This window comes from Hemitrygon akajei, chromosome 11 (assembly GCF_048418815.1).
Source record: "Hemitrygon akajei chromosome 11, sHemAka1.3, whole genome shotgun sequence".
Taxonomy (NCBI): Eukaryota; Metazoa; Chordata; class Chondrichthyes; order Myliobatiformes; family Dasyatidae; genus Hemitrygon; species Hemitrygon akajei.
The window spans coordinates 31,445,658-31,465,031 of NC_133134.1; the positions used below are offsets into that span (position 1 = coordinate 31,445,658).

The 19,374-nt window shown below is 39.5% G+C and overlaps 1 protein-coding gene across 1 annotated transcript in view; it reads right to left on the bottom strand.

Moving 5' to 3' along the window:
• Window positions 1-5,772: 5,772 nt before the first annotated feature.
• The window catches only part of LOC140735081 (protein disulfide-isomerase-like), a 38,050-nt gene continuing 24,448 nt past the window's right edge, over window positions 5,773-19,374 (bottom strand). Inside the window, exons 4-11 of the mRNA XM_073059880.1 lie at window positions 18,466-18,603; window positions 17,867-17,983; window positions 17,339-17,464; window positions 13,323-13,520; window positions 9,050-9,170; window positions 7,570-7,754; window positions 7,409-7,480; window positions 5,773-6,029 (exon numbers count right to left, since the gene is read on the bottom strand). Coding sequence (XP_072915981.1) covers window positions 5,976-6,029; window positions 7,409-7,480; window positions 7,570-7,754; window positions 9,050-9,170; window positions 13,323-13,520; window positions 17,339-17,464; window positions 17,867-17,983; window positions 18,466-18,603 — 1,011 coding nt within the window. The 3' untranslated portion in view covers window positions 5,773-5,975. The remainder of the gene's footprint in view (window positions 6,030-7,408; window positions 7,481-7,569; window positions 7,755-9,049; window positions 9,171-13,322; window positions 13,521-17,338; window positions 17,465-17,866; window positions 17,984-18,465; window positions 18,604-19,374) is intronic.

The following is a 19,374-nucleotide window of genomic DNA, read 5'->3' on the forward strand; positions in this document are numbered from 1 at the left end:
CTGGTCCATTTCCGACACCTCTTGATCTTTCTGTCTCTATCTCTGGAGACGGCTTATCTACTGATATCTACTATAAGCCTACGGACTCTCACAGCTACCTGGACTATTCCTCTTCCCATCCAGTCTGTTGCAAAAATGTCATCCCCTTCTCGCAATTCCTCCATCTCCACTGCATCTGCCCTCAGGATGAGGCTTTTCATTCCAGGACGAATGAGATGTCATCTCTTTTTAAAGAAAGGGGTTTCCCTTCCTCCACCATCAACTCTGCTCTCAAATGCATCTCGCCCATTTCACGCATATCTGCTGTCACCCCATCCTCCCGCCACTCCACAAGGGATAGGGTTCCCCTTGTCCTCACCTACCACCCCACCAGCCTCCAGGTCCAACATATAATTCTCGGTAACTTCCGCCACCTCCAACGGGATCCCACCACCAAGCACATCTTTCCCTCCCTCCCCTTTCTGCTTTCCGCAGGGATCGATCACTACGCGACTCCCTTGTCCACTTGTCCCCCCCATCCCTTCCCACCAATCTCCCTCCTGGCACTTATCCTTGTAAGTGGAACAAGTGCTCTGCCTGCCCTTACACTTCCTCCCTCACCACCATTCAGGGCCCTAGACAGTCCTTCCTGTGAGTCGGTTGGTGTGGTATACTGCGTCCGGTGCTCCCGGTGTGGCCTTTTATATATTGGTGAGATGCGACACAGACTGGGAGACCATTTCGCTGAACACCTACGCTCTGTCCGCCAGAGGAATCAGGATCTCCCAGTGGCCAGACATTTTAATTCCACGTCCCATTCCCATTCTGATATGTCTATCCATGGCCTCCTCTACTGTCAAGATGAAGCCACACTCAGGTTGGAGGAACAACACCTTATATTCCGTCTAGGTAGCCTCCAACCTGATGGCATGAACATTGATTTCTCTAACTTCCCTTAATGCACCTCCTCCCCTTCTTACCACATCCCTTACTTACTTGACATCTTTACTTACATCCCTTACTTACAGTCCTGACGAAGGGTCTCGGCCTGAAACGTCGACAGCGCTCCTCCCTATAGATGCTGCCTGGCCTGCTGAGTTCCACCAGCAATTTTTGTGTGTGTTGCTTGAATTTCCAGCATCTGTAGATTTCCTCATCCTTACTTACTTATTTATTATTTTTTCTTTTTTTCTTCTTTTCTCTCTCTGTCCTTCTCACAATCACTCCTTGCCTGCTCTCCATCTCCCTCTGGTGCTCCCCTCCCCCTTTCTTTCTAGGCCTCCCATCCTATGATCCTTTCCCTTCCTCAGCTGTGTATCCCTTTTGCCAATCAACTTTCCAGCTCAGCTTCATCCCTCCCCCTCCTGTCTTCTCCTATCATTTCGGATCTCCCCCTCTTTCTCCCACTTTCAAATCTCTTACTATCTCTTCTTTCAGTTCGTCCTGATGAAGGGTCTCGGCCCGAAACGTTGACTGTACTTCTTCCTATAGATGCTGCCTGACCTGCTGCGTTCCAGCAGCATTTTGTGTGTGTTGTTTGAATTTCCAGCATCTGCAGATTTCCTCGTGTTTGAGGAAGTTACTGAAATTGTTATTTTGGGATGAGAGCAGGAAGTCAAGAATTCTTTTCCACTTCCATCTACTTCACCTTACTCAACTGTTCGAAAAGATGATCCTTGTTCCCACATTAAAAATATAGGAATTGTGATACCCCCAGTTAAATCCACTTCTGATACGTCCTGGTTCTCTGGATGTTTTTATCCTTCAACTTTGATATCTGCATTGGTGTTACTTCCTATTTCTGCCTCAAAACAAAAAGATCCTCAACATTGCTCCTTCTGGTGGAAATCAGAGGCATTGATTAAGTCAACAAATGGCTCCAAAAATCCCAAATATCCAGATGCTAGTTTGAGTAGAGGGAGAGATCCCATTAAAATTATTGCTTTAGTCTTCTTTCTGAGCGACATTCTGGGTTAAGTCAGTACTTCCAGGTACCAATTTATTAAAGAGACTTTAAGAAGCTGGTAGGCACATGAGGTGAAAGATCTTGGCTTGAAATGTTGACTGTTCATTTTCCTTCATAAACACTGCTTGACTGCTGAGTTCCTACAGCACTTTGTGCCTGTTAAACAGTTGGTAATTCCTATTAACTTTCTTAAATTCCAGAGTAAGTAGGAGAGATGATAGAATTATGAGACATTTAGAATTGCAGTTATAGGACATTTACATGGGTTCGTGGATAGGAAGTGCTTGGAGAGATGTGAACCAAATGCAAGAAAACTGGATTAACCTTGACAACCATGTTGCATGGATATTGCACCAAAGGGTCTAATTCTGTGCTGCCAAACACTAATGCACTAGGTTCATGTAAAGTGTGTTACCATAAACTTCGGAATCACCTTCCAGAGCTGGTTGAATACGAAGAGTTTTCAAACCTATCATAAGAAAGCAGTGTATGAATTGTACAAATTGTACAAACCTGTCAGAAGTATGAATTCAAAGCTCAACATCCAAAAACTAAATGTGCAAAGAAAAAAAGCACAGGAACAGAACATCTTCATTAAGGTAACACCAGAAATACAGATTTTCAGCTTTTCGGACAGACCTATGAAAGTGGAGTTGAATTTAGTATTTGGGGTATGATATGACATTAAAGATTTGAAATTAAAACAAGTTGTTTTTGATCTTTAAATAAAATTTGAAAGGAGTTTGAGTAAAAGAGATCAAAAACCATGGGATGTATTGAAAAAATTGTGAAATTCATTTGTACACTTAGTGTATAAGCAAGGAGCCAGGTGGGATGAAGGATTTAAGCATAGGAACAGAAAATTCTATGGACAAAGTTAAGGGACATATTGAACTGGTTTTCCATGCTCAAGGTTGATTATATTTCTATGCATTGCTGCCATCTGCTGGACTACCTGTGATACTGTTGCTAATGGGTGATAATTTTGTCAAGGATGGACGTTCAAAGTTCAACGTAAGTTTATTCTCAAAGTACATTACAACCCTAAGATTTATTTTCTTGTGGGCATACTGAATAAATCCAATAAGCATAATAGAATCAATTAAACACCACAGCCACCCAGTGTGCAAAAGACAGTAAGAGGTGCAGATACAAAATAATTATAAGAGATAATAACAAGTAAATAAGCAATAAATATTAAGAACACGAGATGAAGAGTCCTTGAAAGTGAGTCCATAGGTTGTGGGAACAGTTCAGTGAAGGGGAAAGTGAAGTTATCCCCTCTGATGGTTAAGGGGTAAAAGCTGTTCCCGAACCTGGTGGTCTGAGCCCTGAGGCTTCTGTTCCTCCTTCCGATGGCAACAGTGGGAAGAGAGCATGACCTGAGTGGTGGGGGTCCCTGATAATGGATGCTGCTTTCCTGCGACAATGATATGCTAAATGGTGGGGAGGACTTTAGTCCTGATGGACTGGGCCTTATCCACAACTTTTTGTAGGACTTTCCATTCAAGGGCATTGGTGTTTCATATCAGGCTGTGATGCAGCCAGAGATCAGAGCCCTCAAGTCAGAGATGAGCTATGTAAAAGCAAAAGACAAGAGGAGAATGGACGTAAAATTGTCAAAAGGTTTTTATTTTGGGATGAGGATAGAAAGCCTAGCTATCTTTGTACAGCACGTCCACCTTGCCCTAGTCCACTTGTGGTCAACTTCTCCTTGGACCCCACAGAAGAAGTATTTTAATGGGAACACACATGGATCTAGTTGTACCAGCAATTTTGTATGTGATGTGGACCCCCTCACCTCATCTTCCCATATGTTACAATGAAGTCTGTATTACTGCCTAAACAGACATCTGTCATCCGAGTAACAACGGTGAACTTGCACCAGGCAACATTAGCATACAAATATTTAGAGTATATTAACAGACAAAACAGTGCACAAAGTAGCTGTGTATTAATGCAATGCTCTTATTTTTCAAATGTATTTTAAAATTTGATAGGGCTGATTTAACCCGTTTGGTTCAGAATAGGTGATCTGGTAAAATTGCCACAAAGTACACATTGCTCCACATTGCTGGTTTCTCCTAAGCTTAACAATCAGATGGGGCTTAATTTGGTCCAACCTTTTATCATTACCTTAATATAATTTTAATGTTCACTTCCTGCACAACACACACTATGCTGACATATCCTAGTGACACTGACCTCAAAGGTGCACTGGATTTAAAGAGGTGCTCACTTGCAAAACTTTGGATTCTCAAGGTCTACATGCCACGATATTGATTGGGCTCCAGTGGGACCTGGCTTCCAGGTTATTTCTGTCTGAGACTATTTTTGCCATACTGAGCATGATTTGGCCTCCAAGGTTTATTGTCAGTATCATCAAATTCAGTTTGATTTGGATGTAGGAGGGTATGGGGGATAATGGGGGCAGTTTTAGTGGTAGGAGCAGTAGATCTTCCTATTTTCAGAGGTTTTTACGTCTACAGGCTGTGTAAACCTTCACTTCTAAGGATCAGGTTGAGGATCAAGGACGAATTTCATTCATCATATATATTTACATGCATTAGGGATTTGCTGTGGTTTGTTGGTCAGGATATGACATGCATGTAAAAACAACAATATTCAACAATCAAAAAGATAAAGAATTATATAGAAACAAAGATAGAGGGTAAAGTATGGATATGGAACAAAATGTTCATGTGCTGATCTAACAGCTTCCCAAATGCTTCCATCACCTATAACTCAACCACCAGCCCTGGCAGCACATCCCTGATACCCATCATTCTGTGCAAAACGTGCCTCACACATCTCCTTTGAACTTATCCAGTCACCTTTAATGTATGCCCTCTAGTACTAGCCACTTCAACCCTAGGAAGAAGAAATTGGCTGTCTACCCTATCTTTTTGCCCCTCATAATCTTACAAACTTCTGTCCTATCAAGTCTCCCCTCAGCCTCTGCAGATCCAGAGTAAACAACTCTAGTTTGTCCTATAAATCCTCTAATCCAAGTAGCATTCTGGTAAAATTCTTCAGCACCCTTTCAATAGTGTCCACATCCTTCCTAAAATGGGGATACCGGAACTGAACACAGTACTCTAGATGCAGCCTAACCAAAGGTTTTTAATGATACAACTTCCTGATTCTTGAACTCAGTGACTCACCTAATAAAGGCAAGAATGCCATACGCATGCTTTATTACCCTGTCAACTTATAAGGCCACTTTCAGGGAGTTACAGACCTGGAGCCCCTGATCCCTTTATACATCAGCAATTGATGATCCTGCCACATTTGATCTCACGAAGTGCAACACCCCAGACTTGCTCAGATCGAACTCCATCTGCCATTTTCCCACCCATATCTGCAACTGAACAAAGCCAATCAGAACCTCCGCTTCGGGTGCCAAGTTGCTGTAGTGGCCTCAGTAGTGAACCGTGGATCTCCTATGTGCTTCAGAGGTGATCAATCTGATACCACCATCACATTTGAAAAGTGATCCAATTACTAACTTTTCGATAAAGTGAATGTATAAAATTATTTTTCGCAATGGTAGCCCTCCTTTGTTCCGTTTCTGGATATTTTGTTGGGATAGTTAAGGTGTTCTTCTAGTTTTTTGCTTAACTGGATACTTGTTCAACTTAGCCATCTGTAAATTTGAGGAAGGATTATTTTTGATTCTAATAGTGAAGTTGTTCATTGCACTTTTTCACTGAATTCAAGTCCAGCTTCTTCTCTAGATATCTGTGTTGCAATATGCGATAAGTAGCAACGTAATGATTTCAAACAGTTCATTTTATATTTTTATCAAAAATCACAAAATATAATGATTCAAATTTCAATGTGAAGTTTTTATTCCTGAACATTTATCTAGTGCCTGTTACTTTAACATTTGTACGGGATACACTGATATAAAGACTATAAAGATAACCTTGTTTTAAATCATCCCATAATCTGATCACTATATCCTCACCAATTATAGACAACTAGGAGAGACAAACATTCAGCAGAAGCTTTTTGGTATTTTATATCATTAAAGTTCATCTTTTATTTCTTCATCTGTAGCATGTGAATTTTCACGAAGTTTCTGCAAGAACAATTTGTAGAGATCAGGATATTGAGCTGTACTTTCATTCTGTCAGATATTGTAACTAGGACTATTTATCTGAGACTTGAGAGATTCACTTGAGATATTGGTGGGGTCTCTGCTCAAAGTTAGCTTTGATGGTCTTGGTGCACTCAGTAGACAAAGCTATGTGAAAGTTCCCTTCTTCTCTACCAAGATTCCTCCCTATCTTTCCCTATCCATCCACAAGTTGAGGCAGGGGGCACAAAAGTGCTTCCCAACCAATTATCTTGTCTTCCTGTACCTGTGTTGATACCACTACCTGGGGTAGTCTGGCAAATGTGCTCTAGATGGAGAACTGTCTTGTGGTAGCCTCCTCGTCCACCATGCAATCACCAAATGCTTAATTGTTTGTAGCACTGATCTTCGCCAAGATCCTTGCTGTAACGTCTATGCCAGAAAATAATACATTACTGCAATCATTATCTAATGGATATGTGTCAATAATTTTTTTAAAACTGTGCCACGACACTTCTCAGAGCTTTAGGAAATCCAAAGTGTGTTGTGGCCAATGAAGTTCTTTTAAATTGCGGTCACTGTTGTTTTTTTAGAAAATGAAGCAACAAAACAAGGTTCCACATGAAATAAACATTGGACTCTTTGGTCAAGGGCTAGATATGGGGAACATTTCATTGCCCTTCTATATACAGTATAATGGCATGGGATCTCTTGAAAGCAAAGGAGGATATAGAGTTCAGATTCAGATTTATTCATCACATGTGAAATGTGTTGCTTACATTAGCAACCAACACAAATAAATAAGGCTCGGAACAAATTTCCAGCATGCCTATGACGTTTGGCAGAACATGGAACACAACAACACAGAACATAACAAGTAATAAAACAACAGCAGCAACACAAGCCCCTTTCCTTCCTCCCACCACCCACACGCACAGACAGTCCTCCAACTCCAGGATGGGCCGCCATTATAGATTCATTGAGATATAGTGTGGAATAGGCCCTTCTGGCCCTTTGAACTACACCTCCTAGCAACCCCCAGTCCAACCCTAGCCCAATCACAGGACAATCTACAATGACCAATTAACTAGTCAGTCTTTGGACTGTGGGAGAAAACCAAAAGACCAGGAGGAAACCCCTGTGATCACAGGGAGAATGTGCAAGGACTGGATATAGTCAAGCTTCAGGGGCACAACTTGAGCACTCTATCTTCTGAGCTAAAGCAGGTAAACATTTTATTGGGAAAATTTGTGAAAATATGGGGGTGTACATATTAAAAAGCAGATTTGTCTCCTAAGATATTGCTAAAATATATTGAAATTCCAGTCTTTAGCACTGGTCTGAAATCAAGTTGTCTGAACTTGCCATGGCTGAACTCTTACCTTTAATTCTTCTTGTTTGTCCAGAAACTGAGATAAGGCTTCCAGAGTATGAGCTCCAGTGTAGTGTACAATCTTTATGAGAATAGGAGGGAAACATCAGCATCAAAAAACAGATAAAGCAAATATTTGGAAAGGAGACAAAGGATACTGAAGGTACAAACCTTATTCTCTGCATCAGCAGGAAAATACTTTACACTCGGAAACTTCTCAACTATGACAGCAAAATTAACATCATTTGCTGTAATGTCTATCTTAGCAATAACAATATTCTCAGAATTGTTGTACTTCTTCCCCAGCTGTTCCCATATAGAATTAATGTCCTTGCATCTCTGAGACCATGGAGCACCTTAAAGGTTGAGAAAGGAATAAGTCATTATTTAACAATATATCAGATACTGTAAGAAAAATGTTATAGTAATGTGTATAATTATCACTGGATGCATCTCGGCCTGGTATGGAAACACCAAAGCCCAAGAGCGGGAAGGCCTACAAAAGGTGGTGGATGCAGCCCAGTCCATCACAGGAAAACCCTCCCCACCACTGAACGCATCTACACGCAGGAAAGCAGCATCCATCATCAGGGACTGCCACCAGCCGGGACATGCTCTCTTCTCACTGCTGCCATCAGGAAGAAGGTACAGCAGCCGCCAGGTTCGAGAACAGTCATTACCTATCAACGACCAGGCTCCTGAACCAGCGTAGATAACTTCACTCACCTCAACACTGAACTCAACCTATGGGCTCACTGTCAATGACTCTACAACTCATATTCTCAGTATTATTTATTTATATTATTATTATTGTATTTTGTACAGTTTGTCTTATTTTGCAATGTGATTGCTGTCAATCTTTGTGTGTCGTTTTTAATTGATCTTTGTATTTTGTTCTACTATGAATGCCTAAAGAAAATTAATCTTGGGTAGCGTATAGTGACAGATATGGACTTTGATAACAAATTTACTTTGAACTTTATTAGCTTCTTCTTTTGCCATTAAAGGGGCTGTTTCTCAACACTGCATGAGTTGGTTTCCATAGTTCATTGGTTTCTTCCAGAGGATCAGCTGGTTGAACTCGTGCAGGATTACTCTACACTTTATGGCCTTGTGCCATGGCCTATGGCCTCAATCAGGCTAATGACTGAGGTATTGTTATTAATGCTGCAAATAGAAACAAATAAAAGATCTATTGTGACATCTGTACCTATCCACCCACCGGAAATGAGCACTATGGGCGGTGATGAACACAACATGTGGTTCCATCCCCTTATGGCAAGTAATTGGATGCTCCTCATGCATACACTGGTTGTTTGAGATTCAGAGGAGTAACTGATGCCCGATATAGTCATAACCATCAGAAGAGAAGAGGAAGAAATGGCAAAAGTAAATGAATGATGAGTTGTTTTCAACATTAAAGACTCAGAATAAATTACAGCAGAATAATATTGGACTCCAGGGGGCTAAAATTTAACTGCAGTGTTGGTACAAAATGTGGACATTGCCAATCTGATTGTTACAAACTCCTACAGATTACCTTTCCATTAAACATATCATGTGTTTATATATGGTTATCTAAAACTTTGGTGAAGTTTATTAATATTTATATTCTGCAAAGATAATCTGTGAACATCTAAAAGATACTTACAAAACAGCACAAAGACATCCTTTGTCTCATTAAACACAACTTCTTCAAAATTTTTTCCCACTAGAACTTTAACAGGATTCTTATTCCAATCTTCTGGAATTTCTTCACTGGGCTCTTCAGGCTATTGTGTAAAGAGCACATATTATTATCATCAGCTAAAACTCAAATTGAAAAGTTAATGAGATATTTCCATCATTCTTGTCCTTAGTAAGCAATCACCGGAAGCCCTTGGAACGGTGCCAAGCTCTTCTTTGCATTGATAATGAGCACAAGGAGAAATAATTAAAGCTCACAATCACCACTACCCAATCTCCAGAGCAATTGTTTGAGACTAAAATCTTATACTTTGCTGCTGCCCTCCTTGAGAGAGATGGCGAGATAGATGCCAGAGGCAGGGGAAACTGCCAAAAGTTTGAGGGAGTGAAAACCATGGGTAGTTAAATGTAAGGCCTCAACTTTTAGTCAATTCTGGTAGAAGATCAGTGGCTTGAAAGACCAATTATTTCTCTCCCCTCAGACCTGCACAATATTTGGAGCATTTTCTGTTTTAATTTTGCTTTTTGAAGTAATTATCAAAAACCTGTCAATAAAATTCTTTTGGAAATGGATTCAAAATCACAAAAAAGGTATACTGTACTGTATACTGTTTTTGGATGCCAAATATATATTTTTTGACAAGATAGGCAGCAGATTTACAAATAACTTTGGGAACCTGGTCCTGAAATAAAACATTTCCACGTAAAAAACTGAAAATGAACACCTAAGGTTTATCCAATCATCTCCTACCAGCAATGACTGATCAGTTTTCTATAACTTCTCCTTAACCTCCCCCTACTGTACAACAGCTTGTTGTCACTGCTCCTTCACAAACTAGTCAATGCCTCCTTCCATTCTACATTGTATGGTAGAAATCATAACAAGCAGTTTAGGGAACTGTCCATTTCTATTGTCACACACCTCTAACAGAAACCAATATTAGAATCAATGTTGGAATACAGTGGTACTCTGTAATTCGAGGTATATGCAGCCTTTCCTCTTGATTAATTCCTTTTTCGGGGATCAGAGTGTTGCTAGCATAGCTGACACTTAGTGGCCATTTCTTCGTGCCCTTGAGAAAAAAGTAGCGAGCCACCAGGTTGAACCAGTGCAATCTTTCTGGTAAAGGTGCTTCCACAGTGTATCCATTAAGGAGTTCCAGGACTTAGATCCAGTGACAAATATAAAGAATTTAAAGATTAGCTTTATTTGTCACTTGTACATTGAAGCATACAAGGAGATGCATTATTTGCACAGTTACTAACACAGTCCAAAATGTGCTGGAGTCAGCCTGCAAGTGTCACTTTACTTTCGGCACCAACATAGCATGCCCACAACTTACTAATCCTAACTTGTCCATCTTTGGAATGTGGGAGGAAACTAGAGCACCTGGAGGAACCCCATGTGGTCATGGGGAGAACATGCAAATTCCTTGTAGCTAGCAGTGGGAAGAGAACACCTATCATACTGCTCGTGCTGAAAGTGTTATGCTAACCATAATGCTACCATGCAGCTCCTTAATTAATTAAGGACCAACAATATATTTCAGAATGATCGTGATATGAGACTTGGAGAGGAACCTGCAGGAGGTGAAGTTCCAGTGCATCTTGTGCTGTTGTCCTTGGTAGTACAGATCATGGGATTAGAAGGTACTAATGAAGTAGTCTAGGCAAGTAATTGCAGTGCATGTTGTAGACAGTAAATGTAAATGGTGATGTTGAGAATTAACATCTAGGACAATGGATAGGAAACCAATCAAAGCAGATTTCCCAAGAGCTGCTGGATCTGCAATTCTTCAGCAAGTAAAGAGTATTCCACAATACTGTTGACTTTTGCCTTGTCGATGATGGAAAGACCTCGGACTGTTAGGATAAAAGCCACTCGTCACACAATACCCATCGCCTGGCATGTTTTGTGGAGATGGTATGACATGGCTTATCCACTTGAGTTTCTTGTCGATGGTAATCTCCAGGATATTTGCTGAGGCCCTCTGTTGGTCAGGGTTGACCGTGGATATCATAGAACATAGAAATCTACAGCGCAATACAGGCTGTTTGGCCCACAATAACGTGCCGACCATGTAACCCACTCTAGAAACTGCCTAGAATTATCGCACCGCAGAGCTCTCTATTTTTCTAAGCTCGGTGTACCTATCGAAGAGTCTCTTCAAAGACCCTATTTTATCTGTATCCACCACCGTTGCCAGCAGTGCATTCTATGTAAAGAAAAAAATTACCCCTGACATCCCCTCTGTACTTCCAAGCACATTACAACTATGCCCCTTTGTGTTAGCCATTTCAGCCCTGGGAAGAAGCCTCTGGCTATCCACACGATCAAAGTCTCTCATCATCTATCAGGTCACCTCTCATCCTCCATCACTCTGAGGAGGAAAAAAACCAAGTTCACTCAACCTTTTCTCAAAAGGCACACTCTCCAATCCAGGTAACATCTTTGTAAATCTCCTCTGCACTCTTGCTATGGTATCCACCTACTCCGTGTAGTGAGGTGACCAGAACTGAACACAGTACTCCAAGTGGGGTCTGACCTCTCACGTCCTAACTGTCTACCTGATACACAAGCCAGGGCAGTAGGATATGGAGAGCAAGCTGTTGCCCATGTAACAGGCTCCCCCTCTCCATGCAGCGGATGGATCCAAAGGAAGGGCAGAGACTGATACAGCTCAGCATCAGTGGCGTTGTAGGAGGGGCCAGTCAGTGTTAAACTCAGTGTAGGACTGACTTAGCGACTCCGGCTCTGGATTTTCTTCCCTGTGAGTGGGTATAGCTGCAAGGTAGTGCAGATCTGAGATCAGGGTGTTCTTTCTCCTAGATGAGCCCCCAGCTGTGGCTGATGATCCCCCAACCATGGCTGAGGTGCCCCATCTGCACTAAGTGACTGGTTTTGAGGCTCCAGTAACCCGCCTTTGGCAGTAGAAATGGTTCCGCCGGGCTTAGTAGCTAAGCCACACATGAAGGCCAGGAGTTGGGCTTGGTTGTCAGAGACTTTTTGAGATGCACGCCATTAGGAGCATTTGATAGGTTGTGGGAACTACCGCCCACGGCTATAACAACCTTAATGAACCTATAGGATAGTTATGGTGGGGACTTCAGCAAGGGTAATTGAATTTCAGGGGGAAGTGGTCAGACTCGGTTTTGGTCCTTCACTGGCATTTTCATTGTGTGAAAGCTCCCTGCCACATATGAGCCATGCTGTATGCTGTCTCTGTCTTGCTGCTCTATTTGCTGAGCAGCTGTAAATGGAATTGAACGGTATACAACCATCAGCAAACATCCTTTTATCTGACTTTATAATGGAAGGTCAAATGAATAAATAAAATTATGATAGCTGGACCCTGCTCGTTCCTGCAGCACTTCTCCTGGGGCATATCTTAGCTAACCTCTCCAGGAAACATCAATTGATTGATCATGATCTGGGAGGTAGTGGATAACCTGTGATCTACCAACACTGGCACCACAGAAAATATATATTCTCATGATTGTGGGTTCAGGCTCCTTGGATATTTAATATAATTTAGCTGCTGTTCACTTGTCCTTTTGGAAGCTGCAAGGATGATGAATTGATCACTCAGATGTCAAAGCTGCTGTTTCCTCTTTCAGAAAAACTGTGAGGATCTACTCTGAATCATCCCAAAGGTGATTTCACAAGCAGGCCAAAATTACAGCTTTGTGATATTAAGAACGCAGTTATGAATTGCAGACTGATGGATCCTTGCAAAGTCTCCAGTAGTTGCCAGAAAAAAACTTGTTCAGTGTTGTTGGCAACCAAAAAATTCAATTAACATCAGATATGACTGTGGACTTTAATTTGACTTTACCCAGATTATTTGCTAAAGGAGCTTTAAGATAATGAGAAAAAGCATCCACAAAGGGCAGTGACGTTTCATAATGCTAACACATTATATTAAACAAACCATATTAAACAATTGCACAAACAAATACACATGCACACACATATAAGTAAATACAGAACATTCACATTAGATCTTACATTATCAAAATTATACTTATTAAAGATATTAAATGCTTTTATTACAGTAATATTAACACAAAATAATGACATTCTCTCTCTCTCTCTCTCTCTCTCTCTCTCTCAGATACACACATATTTAAATGTTTGCATTTGAAAGACTAGGAGATGCACGGAGAAGCACCATCTTTGCTTTTGATAATGACCACTTTACATGTTGTCTGATTATTTTCTATTGATGTTACATTACCTTTTCTTTCCCATCAATGTATGCCAGGCAGAATTTTTCCACAGCTTCGGATGTGACCTTATCAGCTTGCATTCTGTATCTCACTGCCTCTGTTATATTAATCATTCGAACAGCAGGTATGTCCAAGTCCCGAATATGGAAAAATTCACTGATGCGGCCATTTCTACTTTCATTAGTGTCAACCAAAATAAAGATTATCTGAAGAGTTCAAAAAGGAGTGTTGTTGGAATGAAAATATCTGTAAAAGCAGTAGACTACTTTAAAGAGCAGAAAAATAGAATTTTCATTTGAAATATATATTTGTGTTGATTATTAATAAAAGAGATTGCTATTCAAACCAGATGTGGCTCAGTTGACACCACTGTTTTCTTCAAGTCTGAGCAGAAGTATCTAATAAAGCTGTATTGAGCTAATGTTGCAATGCATAGAAGCCAGATGTCAGGTCTCTCAGTGGGAGAGCATTTTGGAAAGAGTGATCACAATTCCATCTCCTTTACCATAGCATTGGAGAGGGATAGGAACAGACAAGTTAGGGAAACGTTTAATAGGAGTAGGGGGAACAATGAGACTATCAGGCAGGAACTTGGAAGCATAAATTGGAAACAGATGTTCTCAGGGAAATGTACCGATTAAGAATGAAATTAGGAGAGCCAGAAGGGGCCATGAGTAGGCCTTGGTGGACAGGATTAAGGAAAACCCCAAGGCATTCTACAAGTATGTGATGAGCAAGAGGATAAGACGTGAGAAAATAGGACCAATCAAGTGTGACAATGGAAAGTGTGTATGGAATCAGAGGAAGTAGTGGAGGTACTTAATGCATACTTTACTTCTGTATTCACTATAGAAAAGGATCTTGGTGACTGTAGGGATAACTTGCAGTGGACTGAAAAGCTTGAGAATGTTAATATTAAGAAAGAGGATGAGCTGGAGCTTTTCGAAGGCATCAAGTTGGATAAGTCACCGGGACCAGAAGGGATGTACCCCAGGCTACTGTGGGAAGCGAGGGAGTAGATTGCTGAGCCTCTGGCAATGATCTTTTTATCTTCAATGAGGACAGGAGAGGTTCCGGAGGATTGGAGGGTTGCAGATGTTGTTCCCTTATTCAAGAAAGGGAGTAGGGATAGCCCAGGAAATTATAGGCCAGTGAGTTTTACTGCAATGGTTGGTAACCTGATGGAGAAGATCCTGAGAGGCAGGATTTATGAACATTTGGAGAGGCATAATATGATTAGGAATAGTCAGAATGGTTTTATCAAAGACAGGTCGTGCCTTACAAGCCTGATTGAATTTTTTGAGGATGTGACTAAGCACAATGATGAAGATAGAGCTGTAGATCTAGTGTATATGGATTTCAGCAAGGCAATTGATAAGGTACTCCCATGTAAGGCTTATTGAGAAAGTAAGGAGTCATGGGACCCAAGAAGATATTGCTTTGTGGATCCAGAACTGGCTTGCCCACAGAAGGCAAAGAGTGGTTGTAGATGGGTCGTATTCTGCATGAAGGTCAGTGACCAGTGGTGTGTCTCAGGGATCTGTTCTGGGACCCCAACTCTTCGTGATATTTATAAATGACCTGGATGAGGAAGTGGAGGGATGGTTTAGTAAATTTGCTGATGACAGAAAGGTTGGGGGTGTTGTGGATAATGTGGAGGGCTGTCAGAGGTTACAACGGGTTATTGATAGGATGCAAAACTGGGCTGAAAAGTGAAAGATGGAGTTCAACACAGATAAGTGTGAGGTGGTTCATTTTGGTAGGTCAAATATGATGACAGAATATAGTATTAATGTTAAGACTCTTGACAGTGTGGAGGATCAAAGAGAACTTGGGGTCCGAGTCCATAGGACACTCAAAGCTGCTACGCAGGTTGACTCTGTGGTTAAGAAGGCATACGGTGCATTGGCCTTCATCAATCGTGGGACTGAGTTTAAGAGCTGAGAGGTAATGCTGCAGCTATATAGGGCCCTGGACAGACCCCACTTGGAGTACTGTGCTCAATTCTGGTCGCCTCACTATAGGAAGGTCGTGGAAACCATAGAAAGGGTGCAGAGGAGATTTACAAGGATGTTGCCTGGTTTGGGGAGCATGCCCTATGAGAATAGGTTGAGTGAACTCGGACTTTTCTCCTTGGAGTGACGAAGGATGAGAGGTGAATTGATAGAGATGTATAAGATGATGAGAGGAATTGATAGTGTGAATAGTCAGAGGCTTTGTCCCAGGGCTGAAATGGTCAGCACGAGAGGGCATATTTTTAAGGTCCTTATGTTGGAACAGTATGGAAGATGTTATATAATGTAAATCTTACTTCCAATTACCAATTATTGAAAAAATTTCCTGGACCAAAAAATAGCTTACTTGTGTTTATATTCTGATAACCCAGTTGAGTTCCTATGTGAGTAAATTAATTGGATGCATGACACACAGACACACACACACACAGCAAAATCAGTTAAAACTTCTTTGTGTAATTGAAATTTGTTAAGTTTTTCTACAATCTGCATGAGACAAATATGGTAACTATTTTAGTCTGCATCAAATATTAGCAATTAGAAATTCTGATGGGACATTATATACTAAAGCCTGTTTGCATTACTATTTATGCAAGTGTATCTTAACTTAAAGTATGTTAGCTTGATAGTCACATTCTCCATGATTTCAATTAAATTGAGCAAGAGTCAGTGAGGCTTGGAATCAGTGGATTAGCAAAACTAAGAACTTCAAAAGAACCAGATTAAAGATTCCATAGAGTGTTGCAGGTTTCCCTACCAGGAGAGAAAGCCAGAATTTCAAGACCGTCTGGTAATACATGTTCAACTTCAAAATCACTAAAGATACAAAGTGCTATGATAACTTCGGGAAGCAACATAAAGCATATGAATTGGGCGAAGGAGCAGATCACTCAGACCTTCAGGCTTGATCCACTTTTTAATGGAATCATGGGTGACTTCATTGTTACTTCATTTCTATCCCCATATACCTGAGATAATTGTCCATCTCATTACAAATAGAAATCTATTGACTTGCCACCATAATAAGAAGGGTTGACAATGACCTCTTCTCTCACCAAGAACATCAGGATATTTTTCATGTGTCAAACTTCGAATGGCCTACAAATGATCAAACCAACTCTAAATTTTACCACAACACAATTCTCGCAAACTCATTATTGTTTGATCAGCACAAATATAATCATTCTATGACAAGCATTTGGTTAAACTAAACAGTTTCCATTATGTGTCTGGCAATGGTTAGTGATTAAAAAATGCATAACTTGATAATAGATCGTGTTGTGCTGATTATTCATGAAAAGTGTTTTAACTATAATATCATTAAGCATTTTTGATTGAAATTCTGGGCTCATCATGTTGACTATAAACAACTTTAAGAGAAATTGAGTGAATAAGAAATGGTTCTTGATAGCTATCTCATTATAAGATCAGAATCAGATGAATGATAAATGATCTGCATTAAATAAATGTGGATTCAATTACGAATGTCCAAGAAGTGTATGGCAGTGAGAGAGGGAAACCAGACTGACATTACAGTATAATTATCAAGGCCTCTTGCTCAAAACAGTAAAGACGTTTTAATGCTTTAGTCAGTGAAAAGGATAAAATACATTTTAAAGTCGTTGTTGATTTGATTTCTGGGCTGCACTGCAACTTCAGTGTTAGTTGAATGATACCAGCTTCATTTTGGACATTTATAATTGAAACTAAGTGCTATTTTTTAAGCTGTGGTCCACATTTGATTTGAGAATGATTGGAAGAGTAAAAGTATAATAATTATTACAATATCAAGAGTTTTATGACTGTCAGAAAGTTATGTATTACTGTAGGTGTAAATTGCAGATTAAATTAAAATATTGGGATCTGAAATAAAAAAGATGCAAGTAAAACCAAATGTCATGAAATGCATGATTAAGTAAAAAATTATTAATTAATTATTTGCACTTTTCACTTTAAGTTTGCAATATGGAGTAATTAATTTATTTAAAACAAACAGTAGCAAAACAAACCTGGCCCTTGAAGTGAACAGCTGCATCTTTAAAGCCTTTGTGAATCTCATTAAAGTCCTTTGAGGTCTTGTCTGCAAAGAGCAGAAGGTGACTGTCGACGTCAACATCAAAGGTTTTCATAGAATTCTGAAAAATATATTTTCGATATTGAAAAAGAAACATTAATCTCTCAAAATGGAGCATTTTGAATATATTGCAAACAAAAAAATGGCTTTTAGGTACTACTTTGGAGAAAAAAAAACTAACATTTTTAGTTAGGAATACTACTTGAAGTTTACATATGGACAGAAAATTTTGACTACCATGGTTTTGTAGTCAGAAATGTAATATAGTATAAATATGTTAATAATTTATATCATTTCATTAATTTCTATGTGGTAATATGGAATAAGAGAATACACCATTTGAATTGAATGAAATTAGGAGGTTCCCAAATAAACAAACAATTAAATTATCTTCTGAATATATTAATATGCAGTATGAAAAGTTTAAAATCGTTAATTATATTTAATTAACATACAAGTATACCTGCTGATTATATTCTGTGACTAACTGCAGCTCATTGACTTTGATGAATTTAGTAAGAATATTTTTCTCCAATCTATTTTCATCAGTGATTTCATAATCAATACGCTTTTCTTCAAACTGCAACCAAAAAGAAAAGTAGAAAGTTTAGAAATGATCATCAGCTCTTTAACAGCATAAATTACAACAATAGTTTGCCTGACTTTTCACATATTTCACAAACAGCAATAAGGAAATGTGCATTTCTGTCTCATTCCATTAACAGAAATTTGTTATATTTCCCTAAAAAAAAGTTCACATTTTTATCCATTTTCAGCTGTTGGTTATACTTCTGATCGATATGATCAAGTAATCCTATAATTGCCTATAATCCTATAACATTAAACAATCAAAAAATACTTGTTACTGACGCAGTTAGTACATGTTCCAGAGGGAACAAATCTGCTGATGCAAAGGAAATCAACAGCACCTTTCAGCATTTAGCAGCATTTAAATCAAAACCTTATGGTCTCCATAATATTATACAACCACTTAGACGTTGAAACCAAAAACTACATTAATTTCAAACATTACAGATATAACTATTGATATCAGAGTCATACCTTTCTGAACAGAATGACTGCATCCCTGGTGATGCCATACTTAACAAAATGTTTTGCACTGTTTGTGATACCAAATGGAAGATGAGGAATATCTTGTGCAGTCTCATAAAAGGTTTGGGTGTCATTACCTTTTAGATCCTGCATTGAAACAAGTATTTTTATTTAATAACTTTCTATTACATTATAACACAACAGAAAATTTATTGTAAATGTGGAAAGCTTCTCTTCATAACATCTTCAAAATGGCAAAATATAAACTTCTGCCACCAAAAGTTATCAGTGATTTATATACATATGAATTAGCTGTACCTTGCATGAGGAACTTCCAGATTTTAACTATTTAATGTATGAAAGTGTCTATCTTGATTTTTGTCCTGGATGTTCCAGTTCAAATTTTTTGATGATATTTTCTATTCTTGACTGAATTGAATTGACTTTATTTCTTACATCCTTCACATACATGAGGAGTAAAAATCTTTGTTACATTCGCATTTAAATGTGCGATGTGCAATCACAGTAATTTATAATATGTTGTACTGGTTCTACACACACACACACACACACACACACACACACACACACACACACACACACACACACACACACACACACACACACACACACACACACACACACACACACACACACACACACACACACACACACACACACACACACACACACACACGCAACCTGGATGAAAGCACAGATGAACAGGTTAGTAAGTTTGCAGATGATACGAAGGTTGCTGATATTGTGCATGACATAGAAGATTGCCAAAAGACACAATGGGATAGAGATCAGCTGCAGGTATGGGCAGAGAAATGACATATAGAGTTGAACCCAGCCGAATTGTTACACTTGTGAGGACAAATGTAAAGACACAGTATACTGTTAATGAAAGGATCC